Genomic DNA, 20,000 nt, shown 5'->3' with positions numbered 1-20,000 from the left:
GGTATGCACAAAGTTTATGTAAATAGATAAATGGTAGAAAATGGAACAAACGACAGTAGCTGTGGTAAGAAGCTTGCTTCCTAATCGCATGATTCTGTGTTCAGTACCACTGTGTGGCACCCTGTGCCCGACTACATGCATGTATTATACACACACACATATATACATACACACACACACACACACATATATATACATACTTTACACACACAGACACATATATATACATACACACACACACAGACATGCACAAATATGTGTATATATATATGTGCATGTATATGTACACATACACACACATGCATATATATATATATATATATATATATATATATATATATATATATATATATATATATATATATATATGTACGAGTGTGTGCCCGTGTAGATATGCATGTATGAATTATTTCAGAACTGGGGTGGGGTGGGGGCTGAGAGTATGTCGTTAGTTAACTATTTAATAGTAGTTCTAATAATATTAATTATGTGAAAAATGTTGAAAGGATCCCACTGAAATATTAATTAATTTTTATTTGGGTTTCTCTATTAATTAAATCTATTTTTAATTCTTTTGCTCTGACTATGACAATGCATATTTCACATGCCTGTATGGATGTACAGATATATGCCCACTTTCCGTGACCATCACTCCTCATCACTTTTCATTTTCTTGTTTCCCCCCCCCCCACTCTTTTTGTTCTTTGATTTTTGAAAAAAAAATTTCTTTTTGTTTCTTTTCAAAATTTCTTTCAGTTACCAATTCTATTTGCGTGTATATATATTTATATATACTCGTGTACAGTTGTATGTGTGCGTATCACTATGTTTGCCTGTGTACATGTATATAATGCTGTATGTGTATGCATGCATGTGTGTTACTGTAAATGTGTATGTGTATACATGTATATGTGTAAGTATGTTTGTATGTCACTGTTTGTGTGTCTATATAATTTTTGTAGTGTGTGTGTGTGTGTGTATTTTTATATGTGTGTCTGTGTGTCATTATTTTTATGTCTCTCTTTGTCCAATTTAATGTAGAAACATCTTCAAAAAATACATTGTTGGTTTGGTTTTGTGTGTTTCCAGGTTTTTAAAAAAATTTTTTTATTTCATTTTCTTTTTCTTTCTTTTCTTCTTCACACACACACACACACACACACACACACACACACGCACACACACACACACTCTCTCTCTCTCACTTTTTGACTTGTATACACTTCATCTTTTGCATACACACACACACACACACATGTATACAGTTATGTTCACATACACACAGACACGCATACAGAAAGGCATGTATACATACGCACATGCATTCATGTATTCAGGCACACACGTACTCACATGTACATTCATATACACACATACATGCACATATACACATAGACACACACATTTATACACAAATGTACATTCAGCTGAACACACACACACACATATATATACATACCATTGCACACACACACACACACACAAACACACAGACATACACACCTATGCAAAGACATACACACACAATCAGATATGCTAAATACACACATAAACATACACACGTAAACATTCATATACACACATACTAACATACATATACTCACACACAGACATCTACACACAAACACACATACCTATACAAAAACACACACACACATACTCATAGACTTACATACATACACACAGGGGCCTTCATATGCATACACCCCCACACACAATCTCTCTCTCAATTTCTCACAGTATCTCAATCACTCCCTCTCTTTCTCTTCTCCCGCTTTCTCTTTCTATATATATCTCCCTCTTTCTCTTCTGTTCTTTCTCCAGCTCCAGCTAATTTCCCCTCCCCTCTAATTTACAGCTAATATTACTCTATTGTAATTTGAAGTCCATCAAATAATAACTAGGAACATTTTTGGTTGTTTTGTTTTTTCCTGTGAAGTATCACTGTAATCTTATTAAGAAGACAACCAAATTATACATAGAAACATGTACACACACCTATATACACACACGTACACATGCATACACATACACACACATATGCACATAAACATATGTACATACATATATAAACACGCATATCTATATATATATATATATATATATATGCACATAAACATACACACACACACACACACATATATAGATACACGTGTAAACATACACACACACACACAAAATGGCATGCACACACACACACGGACACACATACACCTACAGACATATATACACATGCACACTAGCAAATTTTATTTTCATTTTTATATTTTTCAGCTATTATTATTATAATTATTACTACTACCACTACTACTATTACTATCATTATTATTATTATTATTACTATTATTATTAATAATTTCATCATTATTATATTTTCCAAACTCTTTTTACAATTATTTTTGTGAAATATTTTGTTTTCTGTGTATCCGGGGGGCCCCTTCTATCATCCATAACATGTAATCATTTTTATAGAATGAAAGAAAAGCAATGATAATTTATTGCCGTCATTTTCTAATTACTGGCCAACGTTTCTGCAATATGGTCTCGGCAAGGAGTTATTAAAAACTTGTAATATTTCTTCTCTCTCTCTCCTATTTCTCTTCCTCTCTTTCTTCTCTCTCTTTCTCTCTCTCTCTCTCTCTCTCTTTTTCATTGTGTGTCTGTTCACTTCTTCATATGTTCTTTTATATTCATATGATATGTGTGAGACAGATAGACAGACAGACACACACACACACACACACACACACACACACACATATATATATATATATATATATATATATGTATATATATATACATACACACACACACACACACACACACACACACACACACACACATATATATTCTTATAATTTTATACAGGAACAAACATTGATATATATGTGTGTGTGTGTGTGTGTGTGTGTACAAATTGGTATATTAAGCAAAAATATCTTGTGATAATTAGATCAGATTCCATCCCTTTACATCAAGATGGACTTAGACATTTTATCCTTCAGGAGATCTATGATATTAACACTGGTTAAAGTACTGAGTCAATTATAATCTACTAAAACCTTTAAAGGGGCTGGGAAGATCCAGAATGGACTGAAACCAGTGAAAGAATAAGAAAAAAAAATGGAAAATAAAATCAATAGAAATATTAAAAAGAAAGAAAAAGACAAAATTTACAAAAATGATAAAAAGCAATATGAACAAAAACAAAGAAAAACAATAAGAAAACAATAAAAAATTGGAAATAGCAAAAGCTAACCATAGTAACAATTCTTTCTATGATAGATACAAGGTCTGAAATTTTGTGTCAGAGGTCTAGTCATTAGCCCTAGTACACAACTGGTACATAATTTATCAACCCTGATTCTGCTAGCTCACTGCCCTAATAATAATAATACTAATACTACTACCACTACTACTAATAATAATCCTTTCTACTATAGGCACAAGGCCTGAAATTTGGTAGGAGGGGGCCAGCCGATTAGATCGACCCCAGTACACAACTGGTACTTAATTTATCGACCCCGAAAGGCTGAAAGGCAAAGTCGACCCCGGCGGAATTTGAACTCACAACGTAGCAGCAGATGAAATACCGCTAAGCATTTCACCTGGTGTACTGACGATTCTATCAGCTCCCTGCCCTAATAACGATGACAATAATAATAATAATAATAATGATAATAGAAGCATTTGGAATGAAACAAAAGAATAAAATTCAAAGTGTGAGCAGATAGTTTTTGAAGCGTACTCACCAAGAACTAATTTAGGATCACATTGTAGAATATCCATGGTTGGCTGTACCATTCTTTCTACCATTTCACTAAGTAAGTCGACGGCTTCCTTTTTACAATATTGGTTGATACCATTTATACATGCAATGTATTTGTAGATAACTCTGCAAAAAAGAGTGGAAGAGTGAGTGTGAGTGAGACACTAAGTTGAGTGTGAGAGAGAGTGTGGATGGGAAGAAACTGAGGAATTTTAATGAAAAATAAATAAATAAATAAATTAGATTTCCAGCATCGGAAATGCATATTATGAATAAATTCCAATATTTTAAATCTAGGTTTGTCCCCGTTAATGGGGGTGGCTGAATCTACCTCATTCTTACAGCAACCGCTCTCATAACATCTCGTCCGGTTTTGAGCGTCCTCCCTCATCAAGCTAACCCTCTCAATCACCTCCTCCACCTGTCCCCTCCACATTTTCTTTGGTCGACCTCACTTTTGCGGTTCATTCACGTTAAGCTCAAGCACTCTCCTCAGAACATGGTCCTCATCCATCCTCAACCCATGTCCATACCACCGCACTTCAGTCACCCTTGCCAGCTATTCATTCAAAAACATACAATGACTGTTAACTCCACTTAAACATCTCTTGTTTGCTGTTAAACTTCTTGTCTTACCAATTACGACCTGGTCACTAACACAATTCCATGTCAGTGAAACATTGTCAGCGACAAGGTTGCAGTTGATATGACTAAAATTTAGACACCAAACAATAAATGTTGAAGTGAAGTTAATAGTCTTTGCATGCTTAGATACAAATGATGAATGTGTTTTTCCATGCTGTCATTGTTTTATTTCAATCTTAGATCAAATCACTTGCTTCACAAATATATTTCTGAAATAAAGAAATAAAAGCAGTAAAATTTATAAGGCATCACCATTGCTATCTTTGCTAGCATTCATCCTAGCTCAATGCATGGGTTTACCTGTATGATTGATATGACATACCATTGTTCAGCTTTCTCTGGATGAAGGAAAGATAACTGGTGGTGTTGTGGGCAGATCTTATTGACATCTGTAGCTTCCTTTCAACACGAGTTTGTAGAAGAAACTGAACAGGCACCATGTCACGGACAGGTTCAATAACCTTGTTTTGGACTTCTATCGCAGCTCCTGTCAAAGAGTCTTTGTTGCTTCAACAACATTACTTTGTGGTTATTAGTTCAGGTTTTTGACCTTTATGTCAAGATGGACTTAGCCATTTCATCTTACCACACAGCTGTGTGGTAAGAAGCTAGGTACAGGTGTGGCTGTATGGTAAGAAGCTTGCTTCCCAACCACATGGTTCTGGTTCAGTCCCACTGTGTGGAACCTTGGGTAAGTGTCTTCTACTATAGCCTCGAGCCGACCAAAACCTTGTGAGTGGATTTGGTAGGCGGAAACTGAAAGAAGCCTGTCGTGTATGTGTATATATATATATCCACTAAATTACAGGGACATAAACAAACCAACACCTGTTTTGAAGCGGCGGTGGGGACAAACACCAACACAAAGGCACACACACATATGATGGGCTTCTTTCAGTTTCCATCTTACTGAATCCACTCACAAAGTAGAAGACACTTGCCCAACTTGTCTGTGTATATACATACATATATACACATCCCCACACGTGCACACACACACATATACATATACCTTTTGCTAATGTAGTACAAAAACACTGAAGTGCTCAATACCATTAACATTCAATGTGTATAGTATCATATATACACTTGGATGTGTGTGTGAATGTGTGTGGATTTATGGGTTATGTAATCGTATTCTTTCAGAAATTTCTATGTAATACATACATACATACATACAAACATACATCATCTATGGTTGATCCGGAATTCATTTTTTTCTGTTTTATTTCCTTCACATTTGACTTAGTTTGTGACCCTGTTTAAGTTTTAATTAATTACTCATTAAGCACTTTAAGTGAATGATACTTCATTTGACCGAGTTATGACATGCTTTGGGAAACCTACACACACACACACACACACACACACACACACACTCTCATACGAATAGATACTAATAAACAAGCATACAAATACAAGTTACTTTATAAACACATACACACGCACACACACGCACATGCACACACACACGTGCACACACACGCACATGCACACACACACACACACACGCACACACACACACATATATAGAAGCAACTTGTTAATTCTGCAAAATTTCTTTCAAAATGAAGTTAGTTATCTCCCTGCCTCCTTTCTTTCTTTCTTTGCCTCTCTCTGTTATGAAAATAGTTTAATACAACTGATGAGTATTTGGAAATTTTTGGAATTATGTTTTTAATGAAACACTGGCCAATGTTTCATTCTGTTTTTGTCAGAAAAAAAAAACAAAAAAAAAACACCCCTACCACCAAAAACAAAACCAAAAAAATTGAAGACGAAAAAAAATTCCTACTCAAATATGATTAATTAAATGCAAGAAACACTCACTTCTTCATTAATATAAAATAAAGAAATTTGTTTTGAGGACAAAAAAAAAATGTAAAAAAAAACCAAAAAATGAAAACAAGAAAAAACCCACATGAATTAAGATCTTGACATTTTGTTTCGTTAGCAAACTTTTATACTTCTTTTTTTTTATTTCTAGTGTGTTTTTTTAAAGTAATTTTGTTTTGTTGATTTCTGTTGCGCTTATGTTTGTGTTGTCTTTTAAATATTTAAATATTTATCTTTTTGTTTAATTTTTTTTTTACCTTCCTATTTATTCATCTCAATTAATTATTCTTATTTAATCTTATTATTTGCATTTTGGAAACATTTTTCTTCTTTTCCTCCTCCTCCTTTCTTTCCTTCTTTATAATTCGTATTATGTGTTATCATTTATAATACTTTTAAAAATAATTCGTTCTCTTTATTATTAATATTACTATTATCATTATTATTATTATTATTATTATTAATCATTGTTTCTGTTTTATATCAATAGTGTCACTCCCACCAACAACCACCAACCACCACCACCATCCCGCTTCTCTTCCCTCTCCTCCTTCTCATCATTGTACTATCCGATCATGATTATGATCATGAAACAGATGATAATTAGGCTGATGGTGATGATGATGAGATTGTCATCGTCATCACTACTATTAACATAATCTTTATTATAACCATCGTCACCACCGCCATTATCACTACAATACTGTCATCATCATCACCATCAACATCACCATCATCAGTAACACCACCACTATCATCATCATCATCATCACTATCCTACTCCCTTATGTCAGAAATTATTATTATAGTAATCAATATCAGAGCTTCTTATTTGAAACTTCTATTTCGTATTGTCCCTTATGCGTTGTCCTTGTGGCAAATATCCAAATTATAACCATCATTGTAATTATATCATTATAACCATTGTTGTTGTTGTTATTATTATTATGGTGGTGAGCTGGCAGAACTGTTAGGCTGCTGGGCAAAAAGTTTAGTGGCATCTTGTCTGTCTTTACGTTCTGAGTTCAAATTCCACTGAGGTTGACTTTGCCTTTCATCCTTTTGGAAGGTCAAGGAAATAAGTACCAGTTATGCACTGGGGTCGAAGTAATCGACTAGTCCCTTCCCATCAAATTTCAGGCCTTGTACCTCTTGTAGTAAAGATTATTAATTATTATTATTGTTATTATTATTTTAGTTTGACTTGGTCTTATTCCTGGTAGGATTCATGTGGGTAGCGGGTTACTACCTGTAACTTTAGGTATCCACAAGTTTTCAGTAGTCTTTCAAGTGCTTAGAATCCTCCTGATAATCCTTGTTTTCCCTGAGAGACAAACTTTCTGCTGGCGCTCTACTGAGCATTCTATTCCAATCTCCTTCAGCCATTTGTCTATATCTTTGCTTACTACTAATTTCATTATCATTATTATTATCATTTCTCTTATCAGTTGGACAACGTTTTCTGTGGTAATTCAACTCTGTATAGAGATGACATACTGCACCGAAGACCGATGTGAAATTAATACCTAGCAGTGGTAGATGAGGATGAATGATTAAAACCAGATAAAGGTTCCAAAGAACAACTGAGGTAGCACACCTCAAAACATGTGGTTCCTTCATGACTTCATGACTCAGCAAGGAACTAGATTACTCAAGATGAAATCTGGGGAACATATTTGAATGGAAGGTGATCAGATGATGGAGTTCCATGATCCCAGATAGGTGGTGCCTTCTCAAACCTATGTGAAGGGGGTGGTTATTTTCGAGATCTATTTTTATTTGTCTTGCGTACCTGTTTTAATATATTGTAACATGTTATTTCGTTATAGCCTCTTTATTATACACATATACATATACAATGCACATCTTCACATATTTCACAATGATTCTATTTGTGGCACAGTCTATAGCATGCATGAGCTCATGCAGCCAATAAAGAAACACATCATAATTATTATTATTATTGAGTGAGAGAGCAGTGCATATTATTATTATTATTATTATTATTATTATTATTATTATTATTATTTTACTCCGTAGAGCTTTCAGTCTTACTTGCTCTGGTTAATTCTGTGAGCATGAATAGCATCCTGTTGTTAAAGGTATAATAATAATAATAATAATAATAATAATAATAATAATAATGATAATAATAATGATAAAATTATGGAGAAACAATGGAATAAATGATAATTTTTACAAAAAAAAAAATTATTAATGTTGCTATTTCTTATGTATAATTCATAACGTTAATTTACATTCGAAAATGACTTGAGTTGACAGATGATGTTTAAGGAGGTTTGCTGGTGTAAACCATGGAGGTCATTGGGGTAGCATTGATGGTTTAATCTTCCTGTTGTTTTTTTTTTTTTACTACAATGGACAGAAACAACCAGTTCCATATAGTGTCGTATAAAACTTTGTAAGGACTAAATGCAGCAATGCAAGCAGATAACAGAGCACCATACTGCACTATAATGTACTGTATTGCACCAAGCTACATTTCCTTGCAATACAAAAACTATACATCATACTACACTTCAGTTCCCTGTAACATGCAACATTGCAATAGCCCAAACTGTACTATTAGACAGCAAGATACACTGTATTACATGGTGTATGTACACACACAGACACACACACACACACACACACACACACACACACACACACATATACAGTATAGGCAACTTGCCGTGCCTTCAGCCATTTGAGCTTGATGAGTTACCTTTACCAGTGCTTCTCAAACTATCTGATGTGGTGTACGGGCAGTTTTTTTCCCATTATGTGCCCTGAATTGGTAATATTTCTTAGTAATATTAATTTATATCGGAAATAATATATATAATGAATATAATAAAAGCTGACAACATTTTTGTATTTATTTTGTAAACAAATAATACAATATTACATAAGCATTTTATAACGTTTCTTTCTGTTCTGGAAACTTGCTGCATACCGACAGCTGATGGCTCGCAGACTGGCACTGGTCCATGGACCACCACCTAAAACAAAGCATGCAAATATTGCACACATCATCATCATTATCGTTTAACGTTCGTTTTCTATGCTGGCATGGGTTGGACGGTTCGACTGGGGTCTGGGAAGCCAGGAGACTGCACCAGGTTCCAGTCTGATCTGGCAATGTTTCTACAGCTGGATGCCCTTCCTAATGTCAACCACTCCGAGAGTGTCGTGGGTGCATTGACCACGATCGGATAATGCTTTTTGCATGCCACCAGCACGGATGCTAGTCAAGGCGGCACTGGCATCAGCCACATTCGGATGGTGCTTTTTACATGCCACCAGCACACACAAACACCCTGTTGATGTTGTTAAAACTCTAATGCAGGAACCTTGGATCTAGGTTAGAAACCGGTCCTTTCTCTATTGGCAAGAAATCTTGAAATAAATCTGAATAATAACATACAAACGCAGGTACATACATAAATTTGTATATGCATACATACATACATATATACATACATATGTTGTCAGTAGTTCATATATCCAAAAGAGAAACACACTTTAAAACATGAGAACAGTAATATATTCTTTAGGAGGTTGACTTTGCCTTTCATCCTTTCGGGGGTCGATAAATTAAGTACCAGCTGCATACTGAGGTCAATCTAATCAGCTGGTCCCCTCCCCCAAAATTTAGGGCTTTATGCCTAGTGTAGAAAAGAGTATATTTTTTAGGAAGTCATGTATGTATGTATGTATATATATATATATATATATATATATTTATAATTATTTGAAAGTCTACGAGGATTATTTAATACAGTTTTTGAAGTGTAAAGGTGATTTTTAAAAGATAATTATTTAAAAAAAAAATGTTATGAAATCTTTCATCAGGTGGTTACTAACCACTTTTGGGAAGAAGTTTTTTTCTAGTGTGTGAGCGCTTTTGTTAAACCTTTTCAAACACACATGCTCTTAAAGAGGAAGTTGTATATATGGCCAAACATTTACATATAAATAAAAATACATAAAAGAACAAACATTCACATAGAAATAATTATTGGCATATCCTGGCATATGTTTGTGAACAAGTATGTATAAATTAAACACGAACAGAAATTAAATATAAACATCAAACTGACAGAGATAAACCAAATTATGTGTTTTATTGCTTGTTAAACATTTTAGAATCTTAAATTCTTTGTTTATATAAATGTTTGTCCCACTTAATATTTTTATGTAAATGTTTAACCTGTTAATAGCTAAACTAATACCTATATATCTGCCTGTCTGTCTGTATATTTATCTATATCTTTATTAATACATATGCATACATATATATATACATATATATATATACATACATATATATACATACATATATATATACATATATAGATATATTTCACAGACAAGAAAAATAAGTTTGTTTACATATGTTCTTGCATTCCAAAACAGAATCTATGATACTTAGTGTTTAATTTGATGGAGATTGTTGTCATTGGGCAGTTTAGCTTAATTGTTTGAGTACTCAGCCAGCATCTGAGGGGTGCAGGTTCAAGTCCCATGGCCGTCCACTTTTGCAATCATATAAGGGCAAAATACCCAATCTTTATACTGTTTCCATGGCTACACTATGTTCAAAATTATTACTTTCTTGTCTGCAAAAAGCAAAAGAAAAAATATAATTATATATTCTTTTATTCTTTTACTTGTTCCAGCCATCTAACTGTGGCCATGCTGGAGCACCGCCTTTAGTCGGAGAAATCGACCCCAGGATTTATTCTTTGTAAGCCTAGTACTTATTCTATCATTCTTTTTAGCTGAACCACTAAGTTATGGGGGTGTAAACACACCAGCATCAGTTGTCAAGCGATGGTGGGGACACACACAAATACATGCATATACATACATACATATATATATATATATATATATATATATATATATACACACACACACACACACACACACACACACACAACGGGTTTCTTTCAGTTTCTGTCTACCAAATCCCCTCACAAGGCTTTGATCAGCCCTAGGCTATAGTAGAGGACACTTGCCCAAGGTGCCAAGCAATGAAACTGAACCCGGAACCACATGGTTGCGAAGCAAGCTTCTTACCACACAGCCACTCCTGTACCTATACATATATACACACACACACACACACACACACACACACACACACACATATGCACACATGCACACACATCTCCTTCTGTGTATATGTCTGTGTGGTAGAAATCATGTCATGTCCAATTACGACTGTCTCTCAGACAATGATGGCATTTCTTAAAGAGCAGCAACCACAAAGGATGTTGCTATGTGGGCGACTGGAGAAGTGCAGCTGCCTGAAACACTGCAGGTGACAAGAGAATTGCAACAGCCACAGCATATTGTACACCAACTATGTATCTTAGCCAGGTAGGAAACTACAGCAGCAGAGCCACTCACAGAGTCATGTGTTACTTGGATCGTTGCTATGACAACAATGGCTTTTGGAGAAACAGTTGTCTTGTGATTCTGCATTCCTCTATGTGAGGTTGGATTTATCTTTCAGAGAGGACATCTTCCTTTCTGATGGCCCAACACTGGCAGGAATAATTACAAGAAAAAAAGAAAAGAAAAAAAAGAAAAAAAAAAGAAAAAAAAAAGAAAACAAAAAGAAAAAAGGATCATTAGATTTATATATGACACCATCCTTCAGTCAGGTATTCAGACAAATACTCGGTGCCCATCACTACCAAGTAGTTTTACAGGGAACACATTTACCTCTCAAATCCTCCTCTTCCTTTTCCCCATCATCATTATCGTTTAACGTCTGTTTTCCATGCTGGCATGGGTTGGACAATTTGACTAGAGATGGCAAGCTTGAAGGCTGCACCAAGCTCCAGTTGTCTGTTTTGGACATGGTGGTTTCTATGGCTGGATGCCCTTCCTACTGCCAACCATTTTACAAAGTGTGCAAAGTGCTTTTTATGTGGCACCAGCATTTCTATGTTTTTGTGTTTTATTGGTAGAAAGACGTCTGCCCTTAGCTGGTTTCATTTGTTATTTTTGAAGGTTTTCATTTTTGCCCTTTTAGGATTCTTGCAGGACAAAGATATTCCTTGGTGACTATCTGATTGGTTGTACTGGATTACGTGTTACCTGTAATATTTATGACAAAGTCCAGGATACTTCAAACAAAAGTGAATAAGGTTTCTTCTCTATACTTAAGGATACGTAGGTGAGTTTGTTGTCATCCAGGGGATCCATAGTTGATAGGAATTTTGAAACTGAATGCTAAGATTCTACATAACATGATGGATAGCAAGTATTAATATGCACACATACAGCACTTGCACACACACACACACACAGATATATCAATATATGCATACACATACATATTCGCACACACATAAGCTCAAACACAAATATATTACTCTCTCTCTCTACATACACACTTGAGACTATATGCAATTATATATATGCATGCATGTACACACACATCCACATCCGAGACACACACACACACACGTCCAAATCATACACTGATCCAAGACACACACACACACACACACACATATATAGTTAGCTATGTATAAGTGTAGCCATCCAATTGAAAAAGTACACACAAGCACAAACCTATACACAAACACACATATTTATATGAATCTATATGTGTGTGTGTGTGTGTGTGTGTGTGTGTGTGTGTGTGTGTGTGTTTCATATACTTTTCTTTATAACAATTTCATATTGAACAACAGCAACAGAGCCCATGATGAGGATCCAAACCGTTTCTTCTTTACAGGAAAATAATTGATATTACGGTTCGCTTCCTGTGAATGGGTTCATTGTAGCGGTTTTCATCTCAAATCGTTGTTTACAAACATAGGAACATATAACATTCAATATTTTCTCAGATGTTTGAATATACATACATACACACACACATATATATATATATATATATATATATATATATATACACATATGCATGCATACATATATATATATGTACATACATATTAATATATGTACACACACATATATATACATACAAACACATATATATATATATATATATATATATACACCCCCCACACACATATCTGTGTATATATATATATACATGTGTAAGTGTGTATATATGCATTTGTATCTGTGAGCCTGTATATATGTTTGAACATATGTACACTTTTATATATGTACAGACACACCCACACATGGCTGGGTATATATATAAATATATATATATATATATATATATATATATATATATATATATATATATATATATATATATATATATGTACAAATACACACACATGCATACACACACACACATCTACATACACACACACACACACACACACATATATATACACATACACAGTTTCTTGAAGCAATCAACCATTGACTAATTTATCCAAACATTCCATTTATAATGAGAACACAATAATTAGTATATCTATAGATTGTACTTTACATCCCCACCCACCACCCCGTTCTTAACATTCTCTCCTCAACTAATTCTTCATTTGGAGGAATTCATCTCCATGGAACTCCTTCTACCAAAATTTTCTTTTCAAACACAAAACAGAAAATATTGTTTCGGTAGGAAATTTTCCAATTTTCTTATTTTCTGCTTGGTTTTGCTTATAAAGATTTCTATTAATCTTCACCAAGTGCGTCCCCTCTGCATATGCTGGGATCTCACAGATATAATGTAGGGAGTGGACACAGATGTGTATTTAGGGAACACTTACCCCTAAATTATATTTCCTGCTGCTCTACAGTTGTTGTTGATGTATCTGTAATCTATACAGAATCATTCACTCTGTAGAAAGTGAACCAAGAACAGTTCCTCTATGTGGTAACACAACATACCTGCTAGAAATGGTAGCTCACATACTACCTAAGTATACACCAATCCTGTGCCTATTCCTGCTTCATGAGCAATTTCCTGGATCAATACACAATTTGAAGCAGTTGTACCACTCCTTGATCTGAATTTTGCTCATGGAATCATTGTCAAAGGCTTGCTGAATTTTCTGGATGGTTTTAGCTTGAGTATCACCAAATTTTTGGCAAAACTTGATGTCAAACCTCTGCTCAATGTGTTTGGTGAAAATGAAAATCTGACGAGTGTTCACAACACATCTGTACTCTAAGTGTAACAACTGGGAACTTACATGGCCTACCAGCAAGAAAATATTCATGCATATGCAGAAAGGATGGTCGCATTTCCCATCAAAATAATTTTTCCCATGTGGCATTAGTTTTGGTGGGAAAAAATAAAGTCTGATGCTTTTTGAATGCACCTCATATATAACTGAGTAATTATAATGCATCTGAGCAATTATAATGTAACTAAGTAATTATGAGCCATTGAGCGATCACATATAAGTGTGGAATTACTTGTGACTGAGTATTGATATGTGGCTGAGATCTTATATATAACAGAGCATTTATATGTAAAGTGAGTAATTATAGACAGCTGAGTAATAACATATAACTGAGTAATTATATATGGTTGAATAATTAATTACATGTAATTAGGAAATTTTATAAAAAGAATTCTTGTTTTCAACATTAGAATTACATTTTATTAACAACGGATTTTTCAGGAAGAAAAGAAGGAAAAAAAAACTCATTAAAAGTATGGAAGATTAAATTATTGAGAAAAAATACCCCTGTAACTATCTTACAGGGAATTAAAACAAGGGTCGGGTGGGGGTGGAGGTTAAGCAGCAGAAGATGGGTGGAGAAGGGAGTAACAGGTTGTGCACCCCAGAATGAATGGTATGTTTAGCTGTGCCTTGTGAACATGATTGCAAAAGCATTGCAATTACTAGGTAATTACAACTGAGTAATTATACATAATGGAGTAATTTTCAGTAATTGAGCGATTACATGTGATTAATTAATCATGTATTTTATGCTGTAAGCTTTTAAAATCTTGGCCACAACTCACAGCTAAAGGAGAACATCCAGGATTGCACAAGTCAGAAAACAGTGAACCTTCCACATACGACAGAGACCAGAGATCAGTGGCAACAGCTGACCATGAAAGCCTCTGGAGTGGGGGCTCTCCAACAACAGTCTGCATCAGTTAAGGGACCTTGATAATTGATATATATATATATATATATAGGTGCAGGAGTGGCTGTGTAGTAAGTAGTTTGCTTACCAAACACATGGTTCCGAGTTCAGTTCCACTGTGTGGCACCTTAGGTGAGTGGCTTCTACTATAGCCTCAGGCTGACCAAAGCCTTGTGAGTGGATTCTGATGGACAGAAACAAAAAGAAGCCTATTGTGTGTGTGTGTATATATGTATGTATGTATATATATATATATATATATATATATATATATATATATAGATAGATAGATATATATGTGTGTGTGTGTGTGTATATGTTTGTGTGTCTGTGTTTGTTCTCCCCGCCCATTGCTTGACAACCAATGTTGGTGTGTTTACATCCCTGTAACTTAGCAGTTCGGCAAAAGAGACCAATAGAATAAATACTAAGCTCACAAAGAATAAGTCCTGGGGTTGATTTGTTTGACTAAAGGCTGTGGTCCAGCATGGCCACAGTCAAACGACTGAAAGAAGTAAAAGAATAAAAGAATATAAATATATAAATATATATATGGAAAGATTTGCCAATGTTCTGCGCCGTGAGGACCAAAGACTCGAGGTATTTCGGGTTGCAAGACAGTGTAGGAGAGAGAATAGTGATGTTGTAGGACAGAAATGTGTTCGCATGGATGATGGTACGCTTGCATTAAATGAGGATGCAAAGAAAGAGGTCTGGAGATGCCACTACGATAGATTGCTTAATAAAGAGAATGAATGGGAGAAAGAGAGCCTGCCTTATGTCGACCCAATAGAGGGACCAGCTATCCGAGTTGATAGTACCAGGGTAGATAAAGCAATTAAGAGTATGAAGACCGGGAAAGCCCCCGGCCCATCAGGAATCACTGCAGAGATGCTCAAAATATCTGGCAGTGTTGGCTATAGCCTAGTCACCCGTATTACGAACCAGGTGATACACGAAGGAGTCATACCCTATGACTGGTGTAGCAGCATCATAGTCAACTGCTACAAAGGTAAAGGGGACGCTTTAGATACAAATAATTACAGAGGCATCAAGCTGTTAGATCAGGTTATGAAAGTTACAGAGAGGGTCATAGCCCAACTAATTAGGGAGCGAATCAATTTAGATGAGATGCAGTTTGGGTTCGTGCCAGGTAAAAGCACTACTGATGCCTTATTTCTAGTGAGACAGTTGCAAGATAAATACCTAGCCAAGGATAAACCTCTGTACCTGGCTTTCGTTGACATGGAGAAAGCCTTTGACAGGGTCCCCCGATCCCTTATCTGGTGGTCAATGAGGAAACTTGGGATAGAAGAATGGCTAGTGAGAGCTGTGCGAGCCATGTACAGAGATGCGGCCAGTAAGGTGAGGGTTGGAAATGAGTACAGCAATGAATTCCGGGTAGAGGTAGGGGTCCACCAAGGTTCCGTCCTCAGCCCCCTATTATTTACCATAGTCCTCCAGGCAATCACAGAGGAGTTCAAGACAGGTTGCCCCTGGGAGCTCCTCTATGCTGATGACCTTGCCCTAATTGCGGAGTCACTATCAGAACTAGAGGAGAAGTTTCAGGTGTGGAAGCAAGGTCTAGAATTGAAGGGCCTTAGAGTCAACCTAGCTAAAACCAAAATCCTAATAAGTAGGAAGGTAGATAAAACACAAACCCCTTCAGGTAGATGGCCCTGCTCAGTATGTAGAAAAGGAGTAGGTAGTAACTCTATAAGATGTACCCGGTGCAAGCTATGGACACATAAGAGGTGCAGCAACATCAAAGGCAGGTTAACTAGCAAGTTAGTTTTTGTTTGTGGCAGATGTTCAGGTGCAATAAAGACTGCAAACAAACAGGAAACAACTTCTATCTCATTCCAGGGTGAAAAACTAGAGGTAGTCGATAGCTTCCGCTATCTGGGCGACCAAGTTAGTAGTGGGGGTGGGTGCGCTGAAAGTGTAGCTGCTAGAATAAGAATAGCCTGGGCAAAGTTTAGAGAGCTCTTACCCCTGCTGGCGACAAAGGGACTCTCACTCAGAGTAAAAGGCAGACTGTATGACGCATGCGTACGAACAACCATGCTACATGGCAGTGAAACATGGGCTGTAACTGCTGAGGACATACGTAAGCTCGCAAGGAATGAAGCCAGTATGCTCCGTTGGATGTGTAATGTCAATGTGAATACCCGTCAGAGTGTAAGTATCTTGAGAGAAAAGCTGAACATTAGAAGCATCAGTTGTGGCGTGCAAGAGAGACGATTGCGCTGGTATGGACATGTGGTGAGAATGGAGGAGGATAGCTGCGTGAAAAAGTGCCACACCCTAACAGTTGAGGGAACCCGTGGAAGAGGTAGGCCCAGGAAGACCTGGGCTGAGGTGGTGAGGCAAGACCTTCGTACATTGGGCCTCACCGAGGCGATGACTACGGACCGAGACCTTTGGAAATGGGCTGTGCGTGAGAAGACCCGGCAAGCCAAGTAAGATCGTTGCCAGTGCCCCTGGACTGGTTCTTGTGCGGGTGGCACATGAGATGCACCATTTTGAGCGTGGCCGTTGCCAGTACCGCCTGACTGGCTCCTGTAGGATTTTCGAGCGAGATCGTTGCCAGTGCCCCTGGACTGGCTTGTGCGGGTGGCACATAAAAGACACCATTTCGAGCGTGGCCGTTTTCGTGCGGGTGACACGTAAAAGCACCCACTACACTCTCTGAGTGGTTGGCGTTAGGAAGGGCATCCAGCTGTAGAAACTCTGCCAAATCAGACTGGAGCCTGGTGTTGCCATCCGGTTTCACCAGTCCTCAGTCAAATCGTCCAACCCATGCTAGCATGGAAAGCGGACGTTAAACGATGATGATGATGATGATATATATATATATATATATATATATATATATATATATATCCTTTTTTAATTGTTTATTTGTTGCAGTTGTCAAGAGGGGGCAGGAGACAAACACACACACACACACACACACACACATATACAGAGAAAAGGCTTCCACACAATTTCTTACTATTAAATTCACTCAAAAGAACTTGTTGGCTCAGGGTTATAGAGCAAGTCACACACCCAAGGTGCTATACAGTGGAACTGAACCCCAAAATATGTGGTGGCAAAGAGACATTCTTAACTACACATCCATGTGGACACACACACACACACACACACACACACACACACACACACACACACACAATTTACTTCAATTATTTCACATGCTTTATTCTAAACATTCTCATCAAATTAAAAGGTTAAGAATAAATTTGGCTGTGCTGGAGACATTAAATTTATATGCATACATATATATACACATATATACATACACACATACATATATATATATACTCATCAATATGCAAGTATATATTTGTGTGTGTGTATACACACACATGTAAATGCTTGTGTGCTACATTTGTATTATGTATATAGCATTATCCCTGCACAACTGCATACTTCATTATATATATATTAACGCACATCCGTATGCATTAATGCACACCCATCTATATGCACGTATACACTATGTATACCCACCCCTATATATGAAGGTCTATCTATCTATCTATCTATCTATCTAGCAACATTTTGGATGTGCAACATTAGCTTGCATGACAGACTGAGCACCATTGAGTTGATAAAGATGCAGGTATTAAAAGCGTTGGCCGATGTGTGCCGGAGAACATGTTGTGCTCCGGTAGTCTGTAAATAGACGACAGCACCTGCTGTGTGAAAAACATTCTGCGTGTAGATGTTTGTATATATTATTGTCAGAGAGCCAGAGCAAAGGCGATGGTTTTAAAGCAATGGTTTGGGGTCTGTTAATGATAAACTTCACTTTCAACAAATTGTTGATGAGTTTCAATGTCTACAAACCATTTTTCCATTTAGAGTTCACACACACTCGTTCCTACTCACACACACACAGACACACACACACACATGGTATGGTATAGTATGGTATGGTATAGTATGGTATAGTATGGTATGGTATGGTATGGTATAGGCTGTGTGGTAAGAAGTCTCCATAACAAAATGCATTGAGAAACCTTAATTAGCCTAATTTCTGCAGCTCCCAGGGAGCCTTACACAATGAGAGATCTTCCCTGTCTGCTGATATAGTTGTTAACCCTGTCATGAATCTCCTTCAAGGGCAGGCCCATATCTCTCAGGTCCTTCACCATAAATTCTCAAACCAGGTCTTGAATGATCTTCTTCACCTCCCACAGACGCCTCTTGCTTCCCTTTTAGAATCTCTCACTGGTCACTGTAGATATTTATAACACATTTCCAAGTATCTGCTGTCAGCTTAGCCAGACTCTTTTCTAGGACATCTTCATCTATGATGTGGTTGCATCAAGAAATTCTTAATATCATCCAAAAGCAATGTCTGTGGAAGATATCTGGAGTTCTACAGAGTCTGACAGTCTTTTCCAGTTGAATCTGATAGTTCTATAGAGTCTGATAAACTCACAGACAAAAGGTGCTGTCAACAGGACGTGGCTGCATACAGGAAGAGCCTACATGGTACCTTGGCTCATGGAACAGTTACTCCAAACAGGATTAAGGTGCTGGAAGGTAGCTGAAGCTTGGCCATGCTTCTTTTCAATTTCAGTTTCTGAGTTGCTATTAATGAAGTTACAGCACTGCATCATGATAATTAGATATTTATTGTTGTTGATGATGATGATGGTGGTGGTGGAGGTGATAA

The 20,000-nt window shown here is 36.5% G+C and overlaps 1 protein-coding gene across 4 annotated transcripts in view; it reads right to left on the bottom strand.

Annotated features, from left to right (window-relative positions):
* The window catches only part of LOC106875248 (uncharacterized), a 537,851-nt gene that overhangs the window by 60,020 nt on the left and 457,831 nt on the right, over nucleotides 1-20,000 (bottom strand). For all 4 annotated transcript variants that reach the window (XM_089363498.1, XM_089363495.1, XM_089363497.1 and 1 more), the window contains exon 5: nucleotides 3,753-3,895. In XM_089363498.1, the coding sequence (XP_089219624.1) occupies nucleotides 3,753-3,895 (143 nt within the window). The remainder of the gene's footprint in view (nucleotides 1-3,752; nucleotides 3,896-20,000) is intronic.

The sequence above is a fragment of the Octopus bimaculoides genome, chromosome 15 (assembly GCF_046866305.1).
Source record: "Octopus bimaculoides isolate indiv1 chromosome 15, ASM4686630v1, whole genome shotgun sequence".
NCBI lineage: Eukaryota > Metazoa > Mollusca > Cephalopoda > Octopoda > Octopodidae > Octopus > Octopus bimaculoides.
The sequence above is the reverse complement of the archived record's forward strand: the minus strand, read 5'-3'. Positions and strand labels throughout refer to the sequence as shown.